At 43.5% G+C, this 23,986-nt stretch overlaps 1 protein-coding gene across 4 annotated transcripts; it reads right to left on the bottom strand.

Moving 5' to 3' along the window:
* Window positions 1-121: 121 nt before the first annotated feature.
* On the bottom strand, window positions 122-19,283 carry LOC109898438 (histone-lysine N-methyltransferase EZH1). Of its 4 annotated transcripts, none has more exons than XM_031834042.1 (20): window positions 19,002-19,283; window positions 17,797-17,986; window positions 17,590-17,715; window positions 16,201-16,323; window positions 13,489-13,606; window positions 13,012-13,227; window positions 12,144-12,246; window positions 11,267-11,430; window positions 9,199-9,290; window positions 8,885-9,047; window positions 6,292-6,473; window positions 5,091-5,182; window positions 4,851-4,879; window positions 4,601-4,726; window positions 2,748-2,926; window positions 2,464-2,559; window positions 2,216-2,297; window positions 2,022-2,102; window positions 1,794-1,925; window positions 122-1,682 (listed from the first exon to the last, which is right to left on the bottom strand). In XM_031834042.1, the coding sequence occupies exons 2-19, from the start codon at window positions 17,980-17,982 to the stop codon at window positions 1,837-1,839; spliced, it is 2,247 nt and encodes a 748-aa protein (XP_031689902.1). In that variant the 5' UTR covers window positions 17,983-17,986; window positions 19,002-19,283; the 3' UTR covers window positions 122-1,682; window positions 1,794-1,836. The 4 variants fall into 4 exon arrangements, with proteins under 4 accessions (XP_031689902.1, XP_031689901.1, XP_031689900.1 ...); XM_031834041.1 differs by having other exon boundaries at window positions 1,841-1,925; window positions 19,002-19,267; XM_031834040.1 differs by having other exon boundaries at window positions 17,590-17,986; window positions 19,002-19,268.
* Between the last annotated feature and the right edge of the window lie 4,703 nt (window positions 19,284-23,986).

The raw sequence follows: 23,986 nt of genomic DNA, 5'->3' as shown, positions 1-23,986 counted from the left end.
CGGGATGTGGACATGAAACTAGGAATAGGGCTATGTTCAACCCTGAACCCCCCCCCCCCACAAAATAGCGCTCCCCCACTTTGACTGACAACGGTACTCAACAACAAGATGCATATTGTAATAATGTATAAAGTTAAAGTTTTATTTTCATAGGCATAAGTTGTACATAACGATAAATTCCATATCGTTTCAGTCACCTCCGTGCAGAAAGATCTCATCTTGTCGTGGGTGTCAATGTTTTTGGATTGAAGGATAAAATCCTGGGTGAATATCAGACCTGGATGTCAGTTCCACAATCCACTTGTATATAGTGTGACAACATGATCAGATGGATGGTTGTATGTACACAACATCCAGGTGGGGCACTTGAAATAGTAAAAAAAAAAAAAACTATTTTTCCCATTTCATTTTCCCATGACGAGCAGAAGCGTAAAATGGTTACCTGTAACACAGTCCTGTCCATTATATACAATACAAACACCATAATGACAACCCTTCTCTTTCCGTTTAGATTCATTTGGCACTCACAGCTAGTTCAGGGAAGACTATAGTGTTCATGGTTCTTACACACCAATATAGTCTCTTTAGAGTTAGAAGAGCTGACGCTCATGTAAACTGAATGGCAAATGCTTCATAAAGTATACATATCACTGAGTACCAAGGGCACAGGTGACTAGAGTTGTCAAACTAAAGGAGGAATGAGATCTCCCATCAACCACCACTTCAGAGTTCACATTCAGTTAGTCGGTTTCTCGTACGGTACAGCATATTTTTTTGAAGAACATTGGTATAAATGCACAGTAAGTTATTTCATTATGTATGAAGGGGGTGGTGTTGATGCTATAGCCACAGAGACCGGTCAGATACAGAGCTTAAGCATTATCATGAGTTTAGCATTGCCTCCAAAAGCTACCAGGAAGAGGCTTTTTCTGAGTAACATGACAGGATATTGAGTTCCTCCATAGAGCTGCATTTGAAAATGAAAGCTCATTCTCTTGCTAATGTGCTTACAGTTCATTTTAAACCAAAAGACAACACGTGCGCTTGTCTTGCACTGTTAATAGATACACTGTAGGCTAAAAAGTTAGCGTTGCTCATTGAGAGGACAAGCAATAGTTAATAGATGTGAGTACAGTAACAGAGAGAATAACAAATACAGAGAGAATAACACACAGCATGTGTTCATGTTGAAAATAACAACAATGCCGTGAGGCTGATGGTACAGTATAAGCGATACATTGAATATATACTGTAGATAGTAGGTTCTTGTTGCCATTCTAATTGCTTGTTTCGTTCCAGAAGCTTTACGTACACAGTTTCGATAGGTGAGTGATAAAGCAGTGGGGAAGTGCTTCATACAGAGAGGAAGTGATTTCACTGAAATTGTCACCAAGGGAGAAGAAAACCATTTCAATGCCCCAATTGTCAGTAACATAGATCAGCTATTTTCATTCTCCTCCATTACGGTGAATGTTTCACAGAGGCCAATAGAGCTTCTGTTTGTTGTGGCATTGTGGCGAGGAGAAGAGTTACCAGGTGACGGAAAAGGGGGGGGGGGGGGGGGGGGGGGGGTCAGTCAGCAAGGGGTCAGTGCGGGTGGTTGAAATGCAGCAGGTTAATGCTAGGCCACGTCGACCTCTCTCTCTATGCCCACATACTTCAGGGCATCATCCTGGCTGTACCTGTAAGGGGCAGGAGAGAGAGAGAGTCAGGACAGTATGAAGCATCAGTGTAAAAAATAAATGCAAGTCATCCCACAAATATCAGAGACAACCAAAGAAGGACTGCGATACCGTATTGTATCGAAGACTCCAGTGTTCCCATGGCCACAAGGCTCTACCTATAGTCGAAGAAGAGCTCCTCCCCCTGTAGGATAGCCCGTTTGGCAAAGATCCCGATGCGGTGGTCTCCATTCACCATGACCACTGCAACCATAACAGCCATTATATCATTGATTTGTACACGTCACCAAATCAAATCATTTCAAAAAACAGGCTTTGTATTTTTCTCTATGATCCTACCCTTAGCGTAGCAGTTTGGGTTCACCGAGTGATTCGCAAATCTGATTTTATTCCCTTTCCTTGTGGCGTCCACGACAAAGTCTGTTGAGACATTACAGGAACAGTGTCAGCTCAGCGATCACAGAACACAGCGACGGTGATGTCCTTTAAAGGGTTAACTGTGCATCATTAGCGTGTTGAGGAGTCATTATTACCATTGTTCAGGTTGAAGAGGAAGCTGGACATGTATTTGTCGTAGATCCTCCCCCGTCGGTCCGCCTCATCCTGCGAGATTAGCTGCAGACACAGACAGTTTCAGAGTGTGATGGTCAGACTAAATGTTTTATACATTAACACAAAGGCATTCATACAAACGCATACTGATACCGTATAAACCCCACACCCAACTATACCCCATTACATGATAAAGAAAGCTACGTTCAACAGTTTTATGTATCCTCACCTCTCCACAGTACTCTGAGATGAACTCATTCTTCTGAACTGACTCTTTGATGAAGGTGCCCCACCCTGCCACGTTTGAGGGGGCCAGCAGGAGATGCTGGGAGAGGTCAGAGGTTAAAGTTGGCTGACATACAAGACAACACTGGAATAATACAAGTGTGCCTTTCATTCCTCAGCAAGTCATAAGCATGTTAATATGGGTTCTGACTCCGACCTGAATTCAGATACAGCACATCATCGACTATTTTCTATTCCTTTGAACTGGAACATGACCTGCTGGCCTACCTTCTTGAGCCCCCTTTGGATGCTGCAGTTCTTGCAGGAGACTACCTTGCTGTCCCAGTGGTCCGCGGCTCCACAGGTCATACACAGATCTGGGTCACATTCCCTCACCGCCAGGTAGCAGGGACATTGCTTGGTGTTGCACTGGGTCTTACAGCGGCAGCCCGGGAAACGGTTCTGGCCTGGAGAACAACGTAACACCCCAGGTTAGTGTTCAGAGTCAGACAGGGGAACGTTCAGCGGAGAGGTTTATAGTCACTTTTTAGAAACAGCATAGAAACATACTGCGGTAACAGATGAGTTATATGCCTCAGTGGACTAGAGAACTATTTTGGAACAGAATTCTCTGTGGCTGTGGCGAACGGCAACTGCATTTTCATTAATGAACGCTGCCTCCAACGGTAAAGAGAAAAAGAAAAGCCGCTGCTCTGTAATGTAACTCATCAATCACTGACCCCTGCTGGCAGCTATGCTGAAATACAGCTGTGCTGAGAGTAATGGAAAGCCTTCCGGGCAGAGGAAGAAGGAAAACGAGCAGCAGACAGCTTAAAATGTCCCTCTCCTCTCCAACAGGTTTAGCTGGAGGACAATAGGCCATAAGCAGTAACATTAGTCTTGTCTCTCCTCCTTCCTAAGTCTTCTTCCCTACAGTTTGCGTGGCTGTGTGTGTGCATCACCGAGCAGTGTTCAGTCATAGCGGTCTGTCTCGTATAAATGTAGGGATGGATGTTGTAGCTCAGCCACTGTGCCTGTCACGTCTCTTTGATTTCTCTCCAGGGCGGTGGAGCTCACACATTAAACCCTCCGTACGCTGCTTCCTGTCAGAACCAGGGAGGGAGGGGGAGAACTGTATTTCTATTAGAACACAAAATGAGCCAAAGCTGTGAATTCAGAGCCTCTCTCTCTCTCTCTCTCTCTCTCTCTCTCTCTCACACTCTCTCTCTCTCTCTCTCTCACTCTCTCTCTCTCACTCACTCACTGATCTCTCACTCACTGATCTCTCACTCACTGATCTCTCACTCACTGATCTCTCACTCACTGATCTCTCACTCACTGATCTCTCACTCACTGATCTCTCACTCACTGATCTCTCTCTCTCTCTCTCTCTCTCTCTCTCTCTCTCTCTCTCTCTCTCTCTCTCTCTCTCTCTCTCTCTCTCTCTCTCTCTCTCTCTCTCTCTCTCTCTCTCTCTCTCTCTCTCTCTCTCTCTCTCTCTCTCTCTCTCTCTCTCTCTCTCTCTCTCTGTCTCTCTCTCTCTCTGTCTCTCTCTCTCTCTCTCTCTCTCTCTCTGTCTCTGTGGCCATTTGTGGAAGTGTGTGGGCCCAGCGGTTCAGGCTCATTTCTCCTGGGATGAATGTGTCAGAGCATTGTGAACCACGCCCCATGCTGAACAGATGCCCATGCAGCTAACCAAACCCTGCCTGCCAGAGGACAGCTTATCCTGCGAACACACAGCGAGGAGGAGGATCGTCTTACACACTGTTCCAATGTCTATTATGGCCTGTCAAAAGGGCCTTTTTATCCACCGAGTGAAAGAGAGCTTGGCTTCAGCAGCAGAATTGTCCTGTGAACACATTCCTATTCCCATTACAGAGTTGAGCTGTGAAACCTCTCGCTGTCAGTACAGGTAATTGTAGTAAACATTTACTACAGCCAGTTTAGTGGAAGGAATGTTCCGTATGTGTTGAAATATGTCTTTTTGTATACTGATATGTCTTGGACTTCAGCTAAGGGTCTGTCCGAGTTGGGAAGTGGTGTGTGTGTGTGTGTGTGTGTGTGTGTGTGTGTGTGTGTGTGTGTGTGTGTGTTAGGACGTGGTGGTAACAGTGGATGTGTTTGGGTAAGGTGACACTCACACTCGTGCTCACACTGGCAGAACTTCTCACAGAAATTCTGGGTCATCACACAGGGACAGGAGCTGTCACATGGGTGGTCTGGGTGGTCACATGGCTGGTAGTTGTACACCTGATTGGACAAGTTATCTAGAGAGGACAAAGGCTTTAATTATACAATGAGCAGATACATAATTCTGAATTAGTGTGTAAGAAATGCATTTGACAACGTTAATTTGACTATTTCAATACTTCAGTCAGGTGAAGAACTCACCTTTCTTGAGCTGAATTTTTGCCCATAACCTACAGAAAGAAATGAAAAACACTTTCAATAATCATGTCTATTTCTGTACAAAGCTATTTGAAAAAGAGCAGTTACTTTCATTTTCTGCAAGGTTTCATCTATTTCTCTCACTGATCTGTGTATCAAGGTCCATTCTCACTACATTCCTATGAGGTCATGTTGCAACTGGGACTGGGAGTGAGTGGGTGTAAAAGTCAGCGGCCATCTTGCCTGTGCTTCCTCTTCTTCTTCTGAGGGGAGTTGCCACCCTCCACCAATGGAACACGGTGGATCAGGACCTCTTTCACAGCAAACTCATACACCTGAAGAAGAGAGGGAACACACACATTAAACACACACATGCAGGCATATTTGTCAACGCATACACACAGATGACGCAACTATACACAACTATGCAGAATATTGTGTGGACCTGGACTTGGTCCCATTGTGTCATTGAGTGTCTCTCAAATTAAGCTGGGAAGTGCATCGCTGCATGTGATTACTCCATAAAACACCCGGCCCTCTCCTCCCCTATCAGAACCCACCACCATCTCAGCGTAATGCACGCACACACACACACACACACACACACACACACACACACACACACACACACACACCTCCCCGCCATCCCACTCCCCACACACACCCACAAAGCCCCAAACCACTTCTGCCTGACAAAAAAACAACAGATTTGGCTTCCTCCCTAAAACAGACAGACACACATTACGCAGAGGGAGGGACTGGGAAGCTCGTAGCAGCGGTGTTTCCATCCAGCCAAACCACAGGCTCTCTGAGGGATAACAGGGCCATGCTATAGAGGCACACTAGCGTTGTGCTGGGGGCCGGGATGCTGCTGCAGGGGGCTAAGCTACTTTGCAACGTCTGTGGCGGATCTCTGTCGTCGCACTTCGCCCTCTTTGTTACTCGGTCTTTGTCTCTCTGTTTTGTTTTGGAGGATTGGAACGTGTCTCTCAATAGCTTTGTAAATCTGATCAGAAGGCCTAATATGTTCCCCATACAATACTCCCATAACTCCCCCATATTAGAGACACATAGCATCCCCACAATACCTTGGCTAGGAAGGGATCCGCTTGCTACAAGCCGTCTGAGCCCGGAGACCGTGACGGAGTCTCGGAGAATAACAAAGATGTCATGTCGTAAAAGTCCTAATTTATGACTCTGCGTGTTGTTTACATTCCATTTGTAATCATCCCAATTTTCCACATAGTATTATGTGTTACGACACTTGTATCAATGCCGACACACTACTTACAACACAGTCACAGCACCACTTGGATATCTTGTCGGTCTGTACTAGTCTGTAATGTTGTTTTGGTCATTAGCGTGTTGTCCAGGAGACATGCTTTAATTGGTGTATCAATAGAGTATATGAACATCTGGTGGGTGTAGGTTCTTGGTGATTCACCTGTTTGCAGGTCTTGGTGCTGATGAGGCGAGCGATGGAGCAGAAGTTGTTGTAGTAGGTTCCGTGCAGCACTCTGAACAGAGACTCCTCAGCCCCACTCCACTGGACAGGAGGTTCCACCTGTTCCCCGTGCTCCTCCCCCGGACACAGCTTGGTGGGGGTCTGACAGCGAGAGTTGCTCTCTGACCGCACGCAAAAACACACACATGCGCACGCACAGAGAGGGGGGAGGCATTTGAGACTCACGCACATACACCCACTGCCAAAGGCAGAGTGACATGTTGCTTGGCAACAGGTTCAAGGCTGTGTTATTGTGACCACATGCTATGACTGGGGAATGCTTATTAGTCCGCTCACCAATCTGTTCTTACACATGATTTGAGCTAGGGGAAGGCCTCTGGGCCACCAGCTTTGAGCTAGGGGAAGGCCTCTGGGCCACCAGCTTAAGTCAGTAGTCTATCTTCAAAATTAAGAGCTGCAGTGACATCACAGTACAGATATTAGTTCCTTCCAAACTGAATGCAAGAGAGCGACAGTAGAGAGACTGAGTGAATGATTAAGACAGAGAAAACGAGAGCCTGAGGAGAGTGCTCTTTCTCCCCTCCCACTGTTCTCCACATGAGTCTGTCAACAGAAAGAGGAAACCAGGGGGAGAGGCTGAGTGAAGAATCTATTGCTTTTGGGGCTGAAACCCATGGTTGGATTCTTGTGTTTGGAGAGTGAGTGAGAGTGAATAGTTAAAAAAAATAAAAAATAATCATCTTCAGCCAAGGTTCTCTTTTCTGATGAACTGCATTCAGCACACATGAACCATTCTGGCAGATGAGCATTATGGGGAACTTAGTCGATCCATTCTGTCATTAATACACTGAGGTATGACAGATATACTGTAGTACTGTAGCAGATGAGGCATTAGTGTTCTCCTACCTGAGAAGATAGGAAGCTGGTAGTCTCCTATTCATGGGTTGCATTTCCGTCACAATATTGTTTTGAACGTCTGTTTTGGACTGATGCCCAACTGAGCATCCTACTCAATGTATTGTCAATGAGTGCTGATGAAAATGTCATCAAAGGTGCCCCAGCTAGCACAGTGGATCTGGGCCGATTCTGGTGTGAGTTATCTGGCCCAAATGTATGACTTGGGGCCTCGGGCCGATTGAGGTTACTCTCTGGCAGATGATTACACGGGCTGCTTTCATTATTTATTTTTCCATATTTTCTCATTGTTTCTGTGATCAAAAATACAATTAACATTTCCATTACATTCTTTAAGAGTCCTGTGTAGTATTTTGATACTTTGTGGCAATTGATAAGCATTACAAACTTTGTGGATGGAGCTTCCCGAGTGGCGCAGCGGTCTAAGACACTGCATCGCAGTGCAAACTGCGTTGCTACAGATGCTGGTTCGAGACCCGTGCCGGGCGTGACCGGGAGACCCATGAGGTGACGCACAATTGGCCCAGCGTCGTCCAAGTTAGGGGAGGGTTTGGCCGGCCAGGGATGTCCTTCTCCCATCGCTCTGTAGTGACTCCTGTGGCGGGCCAGGCGCATGCAAGCTGACACGGTCACCAGGTGTATGGTGTTTCCTCCAACACAAAATGTTTTTTTGTGGATGGGTATAACTTTTATGTATATAATGTAAAATAGTAATATTTAAAATGACTAAAACAGGTAATTTTGTATACATTTATTTACATTTGCATCGGGCCGCTTCTGGGTGGATTCTGGTAAGATGCAGGCAAAGTCGGCTGCATTCTGGTAGACGGAAATGGCCCGATGTTCTTGGGCAGATTCTGGGCAGTCATTCCTTTTGATTCCGGGCCGAGTCTGACACCCGATACCGTGCCAATTCAGTCAGTTCCGGCCGACCGGAAGAGGATTCTGGGCCGATTCCTCATTGCTAGCTGGGGAATTACAGTGGCTTAGAAATACAATGCAATTTTAAAAGAAGGCAAATAAATAAGAACCTTTTGTCATCATTTTGATGTTGCCAGATTGACTTCAGATGCAGTATAACGTTAGCTATTTAGCTAAGATTGAGGGGAGGACAGCGGATTTTAGCTAGCTACCGTTAGCATTGATAGCTATGTTTAAAAAAACTTTGCTAGCTAATTACAATATTGCAATCTGTCTAAAGTAAATTTGTTGTATTTCCAGGCACAATAGTGTAATTTAGACTGAACGGTCGTTAGCCTCCGTCCAGAATGACTGGGCTTATAACCACTTTAGGGCACCACTATGGCGACGCCCGGTAGAGAGCGCCTTGAGAACGTTCATAACAATGGAATGACACGACCGAGTGACGGAGGTGCAACCTATGAATAGTACCTTAGAAGCTCGTCTTTCACATAATTGTCTCTTAAAGTACTTACGGACCAGACAGACTGACATGAACATCGGCCGTGCGCTGTGGATGGCCGTCCTATCGCCTCTGACCACAGAACATCGGTCATAATTTTCTGTTCATTTCCCAACGATTCTACATGTTGAATCGCCACCATTTGTCGTCACCCAACAGGTGCTCTACTGCACTCCGCTGACGTTCGTGTTGGTCTGTCTTGTCCCTTATAATGCTAGTGTTTCCCCTAGCTACCTGAAGAGCTGGTGGTCTCGTGGTCACTATCCACCTCCTTGGCCTCCTCAGTGGTGCCTGACGGGCCAGGGCAGCTGGAGCTGGGAGGGCGTGGCTGTCGCCGCCGCCGCCGAGACGTCTGGGAGCGCAGCATCTCCTGATCCGCAAACTCTTTGGCCCCTTTCTTTAGAGGAGGGAGTGAGGAAGACAGGGACAGAAGTGAAGAGATAGAAGAGTGTTAAAGAAGGGATGAATGGATCAGAGATTCATCATTGGCTTGTCTGTCTGTTGTCGGGCAGTTAAACACAGAGGACATGTAGAGGATCTGAGCACACCTGTAGCAGAAAGCAGTCCAGACCACAGGGCTCTGTCTCCATGCGAATCTCCTTGCTCTTCCTCTTGTAAACATTGGGCGTAGCGTGAAAAGCTGGAAAGACACATACTATTAGTATACTGATAGTAACTGATAGTATGTTAGTAGAACAGTAATACTAGTAATACTAATGTAAAACATGTCGCCTGCTGCACACACCCTATGGACATTCTAGTCTAGAGCGCCTGGTTAAATTGTGATTGGAAGCATATAAATTCTCTCCATGGTTAAAGTAGGAAGAATTATATGTCATTGTTGTAAAAATGTGTGTCTGCTACATTTACTGTTATCATATATTAAAATGTTGAATTACTTTGACATATTTAATTAGGTTAAATTATGCTAATTTACCAATGGTGGACAAAACGTGTTACTACATTACACATACTAATGTTTTCACCACACAAGAATTGCAGGAAAAGCACATCCTTTTTTACCTCAGATGGGTGATGTTAGTATTACAGTTTATAGTCAGCATGATCTCACAAAATCGATTGCTTAAAACAGATCAATATCTTTGGTTTAGTACCAGTGGCCGTGTCCAAATATACTTGCGTTCTAAATAGTAGGCACTTTGGGTATGCAAATATAGAACGTTTTACAGTATTTTAAATGCCAGGATGTCATACTAATTTTGGGTTTTCATCTAGTAGAATTCGCTGCATACTTTTGAGGAAGAGAATAATTTTGAGACCAACGTGTGTTTGACAACAGCTGACAATCAGATATTTTGGACACTGCCACTGTATTTGTCAAAAAAATTGGGCGCTCTGTCAGCACATGAATGAATGGATTTGAGGGTTAAGCTATCGTTTAAATGAAAGCAAACCCCTATTGCTATTAGAAACCGATGATGTGGTGATTTGTTGAAATTATCCAGTCCAAAGAGTGTTTCCTTTTCCGTATTGGCCATCTTCCAAAATCATTTTCAAACTGAGAAATAAGTTGATAAATGGCTACGACAGGTGGTCATCATTCGACATATATATGTAGTTTACCCAAGTTCGTTGATGTTTGTCTGGTAGAAGAGTGCTAATGGTACATATCGCCATGGTTATTGTCCCAGTTCAATTGATTCCAATACGATATCGATGTGAGTGATTCATATGCGTGCGCTATTGATTACATTAGAACAAGCTCATCAATTCCATTATTGAGTGACCGCTCGGGAAATATTAGTACGTGTGCAGTTTGAAAGGTGCTAATTTAGGGAAAGGGGGATACCTAGTCAGTTGTCCAACTGAATGTTTTCAACTGAAATGTGTCTTCCCCATTTAACCCAACCCCTCTGAATCACAGAGGTGCGGGGGGCTGCATTAATCGACATCCACGTCTTCAGTGACCCGGGGAACAGTGGGTTAACTGCCTTGCTCAGGGGCAGAACGGCAGATTTTTACCTTGTCAGCTCGGGGATTCGATCCAGCAACCTTTCGGGTTACTGGCCCAACACACTAACCATTTAGCAAAATACAAGTATTCTGAACATGTGTGACCCGTGTGTGTAGGGTGTAACTTTAATGTATTGGTCTTCAAAATATCACAAGTATTTCAGCATATTGATTATGAATTTGGACATTTAAATCATAAATCAAAAAGCCAAGTCATTTTCAATGTTTTTTTAGGGAATACAAACGGTACTTTAAAAATGATTTCTGCTTTATCAGGTAAAAACTACTGAATGAGCCCAAAAACGTGCTACGATTCATTGATTTTGATGATATTAGTGAAATCGTGAAAATATGTTTCTCCTGGCTAGTAATAATGCATTTATTATAACACTAGAGATGTGTTGATTCCACGAGAGTCCGAGTGAGACAGAGAGAAAAACTAAAAACAGAAATCTAGAGGAAAAGCCACATGTTGACAGATGTCAATAGGTTAAAAACACAGAGAGAGAGAGAGAGTTAGAGAGAGAGAGTTAGAGAGTTAGAGAGTTAGAGAGTTAGAGAGAGAGAGAGAGAGAGAGAGAGAGAGAGAGAGAGAGAGATACAGAAAGTGAGAGAAAAGAGTAAACCGATAGGACACATTACGGTGGAGGAAGCAGTCGTATTTGAAGCAGCGCCTGCAGAACAGCGTATGGAAGGAGTGTAGGGACTGCTCCCGCTGGACAGACTTGGCGAACGGCCCGTCTATGTTAGGGGTGCAGAGGGGGGGCAGCTTTACCGGGCTGGGGGGCTCCAGGAGGTCCTTGTACCTAGGGAAGTTTCATTTGGGGAAGAAGGGGATAAAACAAAACATAGCCTTACCATGCATAATATAACTTTGTATTAGGATTGTATTTTGGATGAGCATGGTATACTGCATGATATACAGTAGAAGTGGGAAACTACAGTAAGTAGCTGTATTCTGACTCAAGTAGGTCTATGCCAGGGGTAGGCAACTAGATCAGGCTGCGGGACGATTTTTGTCGGAGCGGATGGTTGGGGGCTGGAAGATAATTATAAGAATTTGTACATTGCAAATAAACCACAACTAAGCCCAAAAATAAACTGAATTTGGAAATAACAATAATTTCATACCTTGATTACATTGAGACACGATGAAGTCATTTTTTAAAAAATTGTGGGAATACTTATGAACAGATTTCCTAAATGAAACAAATATTTTGCTGAATTTTACATTTATTTTCTGTTTAACGGAAAACAAAACATTATTATTCTTTGTTTTACTAAAAATTTTGCGGGGCCGTTGCCGACCCCTGGCCTATGCTCATTTGTAGGTGGATTTGGATGAGTGGTATTTTATAAGAAAAAGGCCTTTCAGACGGTGATGCAACAACTTTTCTATTGAGAGTGAGAAGAGAGGGCAGAGAGCATTATTAGCATCTCCCTGAGAGCTCCCATCTCCATGGTGAACACGAAGCAACGCTCGGCTAAGCACAGCACAGTTGTTGGGCACTTTTCTTACTTTTCCTTCAGCTCCTCCGTCGTACCCTTGTAGGGGAACATCGAGGCGATGGCCGTGAATATCTTATCATGCGGGATCTTCTTATTGGCAGCCAAATCCCTCACTAAGGAAGGTAGTGAGAAGAAAAGCAAAGAGCAGATAATTAGCTACTCAACCACCCCTTTTCTCATTCCAATTTCCCATTGAGATGTAATTGTATTTGCACTTTTTGCCATGTAAGCAATCATATTGGAACGAGTCCCGATCCTATTGAGGACTGTTTGTCCATCTGCTCTGTGTATTGAGAGAGTACCAATGAGTGTGTCAGTCATACTGATAAGTTCTGACACTGAGTGACAGTGTCTGATGACACAATATCTCTCTATGTGAGTGTGTCCCCCCCCTCCACCAGTTCCCATAATCCCTGGTGCTCTCTATGTGCCAGAGGTTAAAGGGCCTTGTAACCAGAACCTGGTCGTATTGTATTGGTGTTATGACCAAACATGTTCCCCATCCACCTAGTCTGTCCCTGGGACTGGGAAAGTCTCTAGGTAAACAATGCCAGGCAGTGCCACCGTGTTGGGACAGAGTGACCTGCTGGCTCCTGTACAACATGGGGTACAGTACAGTCACAGTGATCAACCTGACCTATACCCTTTGTTCTCTCATGCCACTGATAAGAGTAGGAGGACAAGTCTATAGCAAATACAAATAAGCATGCACATTTCCCTTCAGATAGTCCAGCATAGTAAAACCAGTGACTCTCATATAGAAAACAGCACGTATTGCCTTTTGTTACATAAGCATCCAATCACATCTAGGAGACATGAACTACTGTATGTTAGTTGTGGTTACATCTTTCAGTCAAAAGACTCTGGAGGACACTTACCCTCTATGACACTCCTCCTCTTCCTCCTGAAGAAGGCTGTGGGCCCCACCTTGGCCTCTTCAGTCTCTTCCCCAGCGCTCTTCCTCACCCCCTTCTCCTCCTCCTCTTTCCCCCCTTTCTCCTCCACCGCCTCCTCCTCTTCCTCCTCCTGGTCTGAGTACTGGCTCAAGGCCTCCACCAACTCTTTAAAGATCTCGTCGTTGATGAACCCTCCCTCTGGGAGACAAACCACACAGTCAAACATGTCAGCACCTACTGATGACATCATGCAATATACGTCAGCACATATCCCCTAAACAATTAAGATTGCCCCAGCAGCACACAGCAACGCACGTACTGTACCGATGACCTCCTGGAGCCCGCCTAACCCCCACGTCTCCAATAATATAACTCTTTGATAGATCAGACTGACAGTGTGCATAATCGAAACAGGACAGAAAGGATGATATCCCTAGTCTAGGTAGGTAGGCAGGTCACCTCTGTCTCCATGGACACCGTCATAGTTGTCGATAAGCTCCTCCAGGAAGGCCTCGTCCTGCTCCAACACCTCGTCTCCCATGTAGGGGATGTTATGGAGGAACGTCTCATCCTCCACCTAGGAAAAAAAATGTATTGTATTTGTATTTTTTATTTAACTAGGCAAGTCAGTTAAGAACAAAGTCTTATTTACCCCGGTGTAACAGTATAGCTTTCATCCGTCCCCTCGCCCCGACCCGGGTTCGAACCAGGGACCCTCTGCACACGTCAACAACTGACACCCATGAAGCATCGTTACCCATCACTCCACAAAAGCCCTTGCAGAGCAAGGGGAACAACTACTTCAGGTCTCAGAGCGAGTGACGTCATCGATTGAAACGCTACTAGCGTGCATCACCGCTAACTAGCTAGCCATTTCACATCGGTTACACTGGCCAAACCCGGACGACGCAGGGCCAATTGTGCCACGCCCTATGGGACTCAAAATCAACAAACACATAGTCACATCTGGCTGTTTGTGTGTTAATGTGGTACATTAATAAATCTGTGTGCAAATGTTCATATTAGGGTTTTTATACCTGTGTAATAACAACGTAGTAACGTTAGAAGCGACCTATCATGTTGTTGCACAGTAATTGAGAAATGACTTTGTTATTGCATAGAGATGAGCGTTTATTGTTATTACACAAGTGGAATAAGGCCGTGTGTTTTCCCTGGTGTGTATGTTCACTACCGTTCAAAAGTATTAAGACACCTACACATTCACAGGTCTTTCTTTATTTCGACTCTTTCTACATTGTAGAATAATAGTGAAGGCATCAAAACTATGAATTAACACATATGGAGTCATATAGTATCCAAAAAAGTGTTAAACAAATATATATTTCGTATTTGAGTGTAACAGGTCTCTTCGTCGTCTGACGACGAGTATGAAATATCGGACCAATGCGCAGGGTGGTAAGTGTCCATGTTAATTTATTAACTGAACACACAAAAAATAACGAAGTGAATGGAAGAAACAAAAACAGTTCTGCAAGGTGACATACACTAAACAGAAAACAACCACCCACAAACAAGAGTGGGAAAACAGGCTACCTAAGTATGGTTCTCAATCAGAGACAACGATTGACAGCTGCCTCTGATTGGGAACCATACCAGGCCAAACACATAGAAATACCAAACATAGAACAAAAACATTGAATGCCCACCCCAACTCACGCCCTGACCTACCTAAAATAGAAACATACAAAAGGAACTAAGGTCAGGACGTGACATTGAGATTCTTTAAATAGCCACCCTTTGCCTTGATGACAGCTTTGCACACTCTTGACATTCTCTCAAACAGCTTCACCTGGAATGCTTTTCCAACAGTCGTGAAGGAGTTCCCACATATGCTGAGCACTTGTTGGCTGCTTTTTCTTTACTCTGCGGGCCGACTCATCCCAAACCATCTCAATTTGGTTGAGATTGTGGAGGCCAGGCCATCTGATGCAGCACTCCATCACTCTCCTTCTTGTTCAAATAGCCTGGAGGTGTGTTGGGTTATTGTCCTGTTGAAAAACAAATGATAGTGGGACTAAGCCCAAACCAGATGGGATGATGTATCGCTGTAGAATGCTGTGGTTATCATGCTGGTTAAATGTGCTTTGAATTTGAAATAAATCACAGACAGTGTCACCAGCAAAGCACCCCCACACCACAACACCTCTTCCTCAATGGTTTACAGAGGGAAATACACATGCGAAAATCATCCGTTCACCCACACCGCGTCTCACAAAGACACGGCGGTTGGAACCAAAAATCTCCAATTTGGACTCTAGACCAAAGGACAAATTTCCACCGGTCTAAAGTCCATTGCTTGTGTTTCTTGGCCCAAGCAAGTCTCTTCTTCTTATTGGTGTCCCTTAGTAGTGGTTTCTTTGCAGCAATTTGACCATGAAGGCCTGATTCACACAGTTTCCTCTGAATAGTTGATGTTGAGATGTGTCTGTTACTCAAACTCTGTGATGCATTTATTTGGGCAGAAATTTCTGAGGTTGGTAACTCTAATGAACTAATCCTCTGCAGCAGAGGTTACTCTGGGTCTTTCTTTCCTGTGGCAGTCCTCGTGAGAGCCAGTTTCATCATAGCGCTTGATGGTTTTTGCGACTGCACTTGAAGGATCTTTCAAAGTTCTTGAAAATGTTCCGTATTGACTGACCTTCATGTCTTAAAGTAATGATGGACTGTCATTTCTCTTTGCTTATTTGTGTTGTTCTTGCCATAATATAGATTTGGTCTTTCACCAAATAGGGCTATCTTCTGTATACCCCCCTACCTTGTCACAACACAACTGATTGGCTCAAATGCATTAAGGAAAGAAATGTCAAAAAATTACTTTAAGGAAGCCACACCTGTTAATTGAAATGCATTCCAGGCGACTACCTCACGTAGGTGTTTGAGAGAATGCTAAGAGTGTGCAAAGCTGTCATCAAGGCAAAGGGTGGGTATTTGAAGATTCTCAAATCTAAAATATATTTGGATTAGTTTAACACTTTTTTGGTTACTACATGATTCCATATGTGTTATTTCATAGTTTTGATGCCTTCGCTGTTATTCTACAATGTAGAAAATAGTAAAAATAAAGAAAAACCCTTGAATGAGTCGGTGTTCTAAAACTTTTGACCGGTAGTGTATACTAAATGTCTGTGTGTTGTCGAGAAAGCCCCGTACCATGAAGTTCTGCTGCAGAGGGGACCAGGAGTACATGAAGGGGATTCCTGCCACGGTCGTCAGGGGCCGCACGGCAACCGCCTGAGCTTTAAACGCTGGGAAGCCAAACTCCACCATGCACAACTGTGATTGGACCAGAGACAGATGGGTGAGTATGACAAAGTAGGACAGACCAGCACTGGATTATAACGAACAGGTAGGCTACTATTACCCAAATGGATAAAGACAATGCTATATCCACTGACACTACTCTGAAATGAACTAGGAAACAAATACCAAGACACTAGAGAAGAGCACAGTGAGAATGTCAGGAACACAAGATGCTGCTCTGTCTGCCTCCAGGCTGTTTTCATCATAGGTTCTGAGAGAGTTTAGTTATTGACCTCAGTAAGGCCGCCTCATGAACCCTTTTTGGCAGCTCAGGATCTCCCTAAAAAGGGATGAAACATCACAGTCCTCTGTCAGGCTGATGGGAGAGCAGACCCTGGCCTGGTTAATGAGGAGGCAGGAGCCAGAATGGGCTTGAAAGGGCTAGTTAATGGCCAAAATGTAGATTTCCCCTTAAATACACATACACAAAAGTAAATATTCTTCATGAGATGGCCATAAACAATAACTGGTAGTTCTGCAACATTTTTAAAAGGTCTAGAACTAACCTTTCTTATAAATTTCTGAGGTAGACTCCCCTTTGAGGACACAAACTCAAGTACATAGTACAAATATTATGAAATATCTGATATCATTTTTTCCAATTCAACAAAAGTGGCACAACAGGGCTTGAAATGACTGAAATGCTTTCTACATATAGTAACAATCAAATTATAAACGACTTACTGGAAGAGTTCACCTTTCCTATAACTGTAAAATAAATGTGATCACACAAACGTTCTCTGGGCAATCCAGAGACACCATTCAGTGTGCAGACCAACAATGTCTACAAACCCTGGATTGCTGATGCTATGTATTGGCCAATGAGAGGTTTCGAAGCCACCGGTCGGCCATATTGGCACTCTGCAGTAGGAGCTGTCCTCCATAGGAATGAAAGGAATTCTTAAGTATTTCAATTAAATGTTTCAAAGACAAAATTACATGTATGTAAGTATTTGGTGCAGACTCGTTACAAACTCATATTTTAAGCACTAAGTGATTTTGTCCATCTGTGACTAAGAGAAAGTGTTCTTGTTTCAATTATACGAAATCATTTTGGATTTTTTTTCCTGTTGAGAGCTATAAATCCATCTGAGAACATCAATGAGAGAGCTATTGCAAGCGCAGCCATGAGGTTCACTGGCACAGGAAATCGTTGCATTGTCTGGATAGGCCAGAAAATGTGATGCGTCGCCTCCTACTGTATGCCTCGCTATCCTTTTGTCTCTTTCTCTCTCTCACCTTTTTGCCGGGTAGCGCTCCACCTGGGGTAGACAGGGGAACTGACTGGATCCTCAGCTTGGACCACTCCTCGTTCAGAAGGTTGGTACGTTCCTCTATCTTCTGCCGGTTGGACATGAACAAGGCCTGGAAAAGACAGGAAATGTAAGAATAGTTTGTAATAGCTATACACACAATCTCTCGCTCTCTCTCTCTCATTATCCTTACCTTGACCTCCTCTGCGTTTTTAAAGCGTTTCAGCTGACGGAGGCGCATGTACTCAGACTTCACCCTCTTCCTCCACTCCAACAGGCTTCGGGAGGGTATGTTGGAGGCAGGACAAGGTGTTGGGGTCAGGATTAGGGCCGGGTCCGGGACTGGGTCTGAGACAGGGACCTCTGGGGCCTCCTCCATGGTCCTGCACAATGATAGAATGATAGAGTTACTGGCACTGACACAAAGACAAAACACATGGAAGTGCCCTGGTCAATCATGTTAAAGAACACTTTTCTATTACACCAATTCTTAAGGGTCAATGTTTGTGTTGTTAGAAGTAGCATTAAAGGAGGATATCACTGTTGGTGTGAGTGTGGTGTGTGAATTGGTTGTGCCTAACTCCAAAAACACGTTTCACTTGGATCTGGGATGTGATAACATCAATGGCAATTGGAAAAGTAATTTTCCAAGAGCTTCCCGTAAGAGAAGTGACCCCCCCCCCCTCCCCATGACTCAAACTTCTGCATGCGTGTGCGTGCGTGAGCGAACCACCGCCCCCTTCTGTTAGCAAAAGCACCGAGGACTGCGTTAAAAAGGCTTTAAAAAAACACCTTCCAGTGCATCCTGGTCAGCGCTATAATGTGCCATCGTAATCGTATCATGTGGGACTAGAACAACGGAATCATAAAATAACGGGCCTATAATAAAGTGAAACCTCCAAGCACGTCAAACGTGTCATATACCGAAACCAAATGGCAGTCTGTAAAACACGTTCTCCCCTGCACATACAACATTAGTAAAAGTGGGCGTTTCTCTTCTGAAAGCCAATATGAAAACAGAGCAGCTAAGTGCGTAGTACACTTTTCCAGGATTTCATAACCTCTTCTGTAGAATTCTATAACCCTATCCCACAAAATGTTGTGGGATTGGTGAGAAGCAAAATAAATGTCGCGCTGCGTAAAGGCTTTTCGTTTTCAGGGCAAATGATTCCTTTTAACCGTACCAGGCATTAGCCTTCCTTAGAATCCTACACCAACAGTCGATAACAGAAGTCACATACGTTGCTGCATCGCCTATCCATTTCAATTATGTTCGTTTTACGCAATGGACAGCTTTCACGCCCAACCAATAACATTATAATGTGATTGTTCTAATGCGCTTCTCTGGGATGCGCGCACACATGTCCAGTTTTGATACAGTGTCGCAGTTAGAATTACCTTTAAGGATCCTCGTGTCCTCTTATTTGTAGCGACTTGAGCTCGCCACTACAGCGTTGAACTCCACGTATGAAATCCACCATAAAATACGGATTTCTTCGCTACGGACGCGACGTAAATAATAGGGTCCGTGTATTTGGGTTCACACGCCGATGGGATCCGAAGATTCCTATGTCGTCCGCAAGCATGCTGAAATTGAAGTTGTACAGTTAAAAGCTGCGCACTTAACTGGCTCAGTTAGAGAGTGACGTCTGTATTGTGACCACACTGTGCTTGGTAGCTGGACTGGGGTAAAAAAGCGTGCGACTTGAAAGTATATGGACATTTGGATAGCCCACATGTAGCTTATGAATGATTCAACTCACAAGGGCTACACGTCTGCTATAAGGCTACTACTAACATTATTACTACTATCAGAATAATATTACTATTAGTCAACTATTACATAGGCGACTAAGCTATTATAGGCTACTAATAACTAGTGGATAATACTAATTTATCAAAATGCTACAGTTGATAGGTAGTCATAATAATGAGGTTTAATATGTGTTATTATTTGTTCATATAATGAGATATATTTTTTTTTTTAAAGAGTAAAATAGAACAAATGCTATACCTATACGGATGTAATGCATTTTAATATGAGGGTCAGGTGATGGTATTTGGGAAGGTTATTTAGTAACATCATTCGTTCATCACCAACAACCTTTGCTCTCATACTGTATATTGGTAAGGTACCCTGTTGTATTTTTCCATAATTCATGTATAAATGTCATTCACATTTATATAGGGGTAATAACAAACATATATTATCAATGAGTATTGTTCCTCAATCAATCATGGAAGAGGAAGATCATGCTGATCATGGAAGAGGAAGCCTCCAGCCTCGAGTCTAGCGCATGTTGTTTTCCTTCTCTCAAGGGGCGGGTGCGCAGTGTGAGCTGGGGCTGTGGCACGCTACTCATAGTCACGTGATTCTCAGAGGAAAGAGAACTCGACTGGTCCAGTAACACAGACAACCTAGCGGACCGGACCAGCCAGACCCATGTTAGCTGTGTTCAACAGTCAGTGCTCATTAAACAGTAGCCTGGCCTACCATTACAGACGTACTGCTTTTTATGATACAAACAGTCTGTTTAAATTAAATGGGAAATAACTGTCTGGAAGATAGAATAAAAATATCTATGCTAAGCATAATCTATTATAGAGTGTTCATAAATACCTTAGAAACAGTTAATAGATACATATTACATCATGATGGCAATGTAAATGTTATATAAATGAATTACTGTGAAGGTAGGAGTGAAAACTAGCAAAACCGCTGGTGAAAGTGAAGCCTGCTGTCCTTTTTTCCATACAGAAGATGGCACTGTAGGGCTTCTTTTATTAAAGTTGTCCATTATATTACAGTTGTACCAATATCATGATATTAGGCCTACATTTCTTCCAGGGTGTAGAATGACAAGTCTATGGCTGCTTTATGATCTGGCCATTGACAAGCAACAGGATGGAAAAGGACAACATAATCCACTTCAAAACACCAGGCCCAACCAGAATAAAATAATGATTACGTAATGAAATCATCTTCAAAACACCAGGCCCAACCAGAATAAAAGAGTGATTTAGTAATGAAATCATCTTCAAAACGCATCTAGTTGCTGTCTTCTGACGTCAACCATATGCTCAGTCGTTACTGTGTATCATCGGGCCTTATTGATCATTTATTGATCACTGATTCACATTTAACTCAGTATGGTCGGTCCACCTACAATGGAATCATTTTTGTGTACAATTAGTTCTGGTTCTCACTCATTGTTACTGGCTGTGTATTCCTGGGGCCATTAAGCATCTCAGAGTTGGAGTGCTGACTTGCCTTTTAGATCCTAGATCAGTACTCCTACTCTGAGATGCTTGATACATACAGCCCCTGATCCGTAATTCTGACACTGCAGGCAGTAAGGCAGTTTCAGTGTGTCACCTACAGTGCTCTTCTACGGTGCGTTTTTCTAAGCCTGCTCTCTCTCTTTCCTGGCACTTCCACAATGTCGCTTGTTCTGGGCCGTGGCGAGTTTATACCAGACTGTAAAACAATAGCAAACATGAGAAAGCAGGAAGATATGCTTGAGAGCGAGGCCCTTATCAATGGAAAGTTATTAATTGTGCTCTATGTAAACGGTGTGTGTAACCCTTGGCACCTGGAAAGAGGGTTTTATATAGTCAGATGTGCGAGTGGAGATGGATCAGTTCAGATGTCTATCGGTGCAGCTGGCGAAATACACTACACGGTTATTAATCATCTCAAATAATTATCTGATTGAGGTGCTGAGCTAAGCGTTTTTCGACATTCCTCAAAATATGCTTGTGTCTTGTAGCCCATTGAACATTTATTTGAGCCTCCAAAATGGAATCGTTTGGTAGAAGCTGATGCGCTAGAGAGAGAAGAAGTGTAGCTGAGTTTATGTTGAAAATTCTACGATGGAACCAACAGTACATATGACATTTGTTGCATTATCCCTTGATGGCTCTGCGCAGATTCAGATTAGCTAATGTACTTAAGTCCTTAAACGTTGGAGGTTTATTCAATCAGTTGTATAAAGAAAAACAAATCATTGATCTGTGTTGAAATGTGGAAGTCATTTCGGCCCAGAGTCCTAGCAAGCTCAGTCCCAGCTGAGGCAGACAGTACATCAGTGACGTGGATGGACGCATCATGAATGCGTCATTTTTTGTGTGTACTGGAGGGCCCAGAAGTGTCTCAATGCACTACAGCAGCTCTGTGGATACGCCAATGACAGCCTTGCAGGGGGTGAGACATTCCACGGATTTACTGCTGGGGGGAGAGATTTGTCATCCGCCATTACCTCACACAATAACTACAGAAACACAGAAACATATCTCCCCTCATCACCAGCCGGGACTTCCCCCACACTCCTTGTCCTGACAGTGACAGAAAACCCAAATCATATTTGACCTATGTACACGTCACTGTTAGTGTTATGTTCATAAACGTTTCCCAACAAACAACGTGAAGTTGATATAAGTTTCCTTTCAGACTTGATTCAGCTCCGTCTGTTTCTCACAAGGAGCTCTAGCCAACACGTTTTTTTTATTGACAGTTTGTGTTGTCAAAGAGCATGTTGAAGCTATCCATTTCAGCCTTTGTGATCTCAATCACTGGGAATCAACACTGAGGATACATCTTTAAAATAGTTTCCCACTTCAAGCAAGCTACACTGAGGGTACAAAACTTTAGGGACACCTTCCTAATAATGAGTTGCACCCACTTTTGCCCTCAGAACAGCCTCAATTTGTGGATGACATGGACTCTGCAAGTTGTGGAAAGTGTTCCACAGGGATGCTGGCCCATGTTGACTCCAATGCTTTCTACAGTTGTGTCAAGTTGGCTGGATGTTCTTCTTCTGGTGGACCGTTCTTGATGCACACAAGAAACTGTGAAAAACCCAGCAGCGTTGTAGTTCTTGACACACTCAAACCGGTGCACCTGGCACCTACTACCATACCCCGTTCATCTACACTGATTGAAGTGGATCTAACAGGTGACATCAATAAGAGATCATAGCCTTCACCTGGATTCACCTGGTCAGTCTATGTCATGGAAAGAGTAGGTGTTCTTAATGTTTTGTACATTCAGTGTATATCCAGTCTATTTGAATAGACACTCACACCTTTTTGACAGCTGAAGTCTAGCAGGCTGTATTTTTGTGTTTCAGAGAAATATATCTGTGTAAAGAATGCAACTCAGAAAAATGTCCCCGGAGCGTACATATCCATTCTGACTGGACTTGGAATTGGTAAATTGTTGAGCTGACATGATACTACTCTAACCCAATGATTTTAGTTCAATGTCAGTTGAATTTGAGGGACCAGTTTACAACTAAACCATTTACTTCAGAGGCTGAAATACAATGCATTAAACCACATATAGCAAAAAAAGTGAGTCTATTTTCTCAAACCATTATTGAAAATGTTTTTACCTGTTTATCTGATCTGTGGTGATTTAAAATAATCCACTGTTCTGGCCCATTAATTGAAACATGACAAACTGGAAAGGAGTCAAGGGGGACTTTATGTCATTAACATACTTTACTCAACCAAAACAAGAAATATAACTGCCATCCGTCAATAACAAAATCATTTCCATAGTTGAACAATCATCTATATTATAGTTCCCCCCCCAACTTCGGATCTCTTGGCGTAACTTCTAAGGTATTGGGTTGACAGTCATTGGACCAGGGTGGTGCTATGGTGCTATGCCTGAATTCGCTACGCTGGTTCAGCTTAAATAGTTCAGCTGCAATGTGATTTCTAGTTTGCTCAACATTTGGACATATTTTGGACATATTGTTGTAGCTGAACCAAAATAAATTCTCAAGTTGAATTGTATGTTCACTCAACTTGACATTTTAGGTTGAGGGAACATTACAATTCAACTTGAGAATTTATGTTGGTTTAGCTAATATGTAAACATAAAGAAAGTTGCACACTCTAGTTATGCTCCAACTGACATTTCAACGTTGTCGATAATATGCCCAAATGTTGAGCAAATTGGAAATCGCATTGCAGCTGGTTGCTATGAGTATTTTTAAGTTGAATCAGCACATTTAGAAAGAAATGGTTTTACAGGAACACATATTAGTCGGCAAATCAGTTTACTCACAGGATTTGAGCAAGTGAGAAAGGCTACAGAGTCATCAGCTTGTCAGCAGTCTATTTTCAAAACGAAGACCTTTAGTGACTACTGTACAGATAGATGTCTGTTCCTTCCAAACTGAACGTCTGATAGAGTGTGAGGAAGAATAGAAGAGAGAGAGAGAGAAACTAGGAAAAGGAGTGTGAGGGAGAGAGGGAGAGAAAGAAAGAGAGAGAGCAATCGAGTGAGAAGGAGAGAGATGAATTGTAATTGTAAGTGGTAGTGGGCTACAGTAGCTCTCCCCTTATCTGGGGCTGTCTGCCCTATTGTGGGA

This window comes from Oncorhynchus kisutch, linkage group LG10 (assembly GCF_002021735.2).
Source record: "Oncorhynchus kisutch isolate 150728-3 linkage group LG10, Okis_V2, whole genome shotgun sequence".
NCBI classification, from domain to species: Eukaryota; Metazoa; Chordata; class Actinopteri; order Salmoniformes; family Salmonidae; genus Oncorhynchus; species Oncorhynchus kisutch.
This window is presented reverse-complemented; position numbering and strand designations above follow the sequence as displayed.

Bases quoted from the DNA above. Each gene is read 5' to 3' on its own strand.
- LOC109898438 (XM_031834039.1), bottom strand. From the start codon at position 17,982: ATGGAGGAGGCCCCAGAGGTCCCTGTCTCAGACCCAGTCCCGGACCCG. The intron at 9,291-11,266 runs GTAATGTGTCCT...GTGTCTTTCCAG, and splicing joins ATACGACTGCTTCCTCCACC to CTTTTCACGCTACGCCCAAT. The intron at 5,183-6,291 runs GTGAATCACCAA...TCTCTTCTTCAG, and splicing joins GCACCAAGACCTGCAAACAG to GTGTATGAGTTTGCTGTGAA.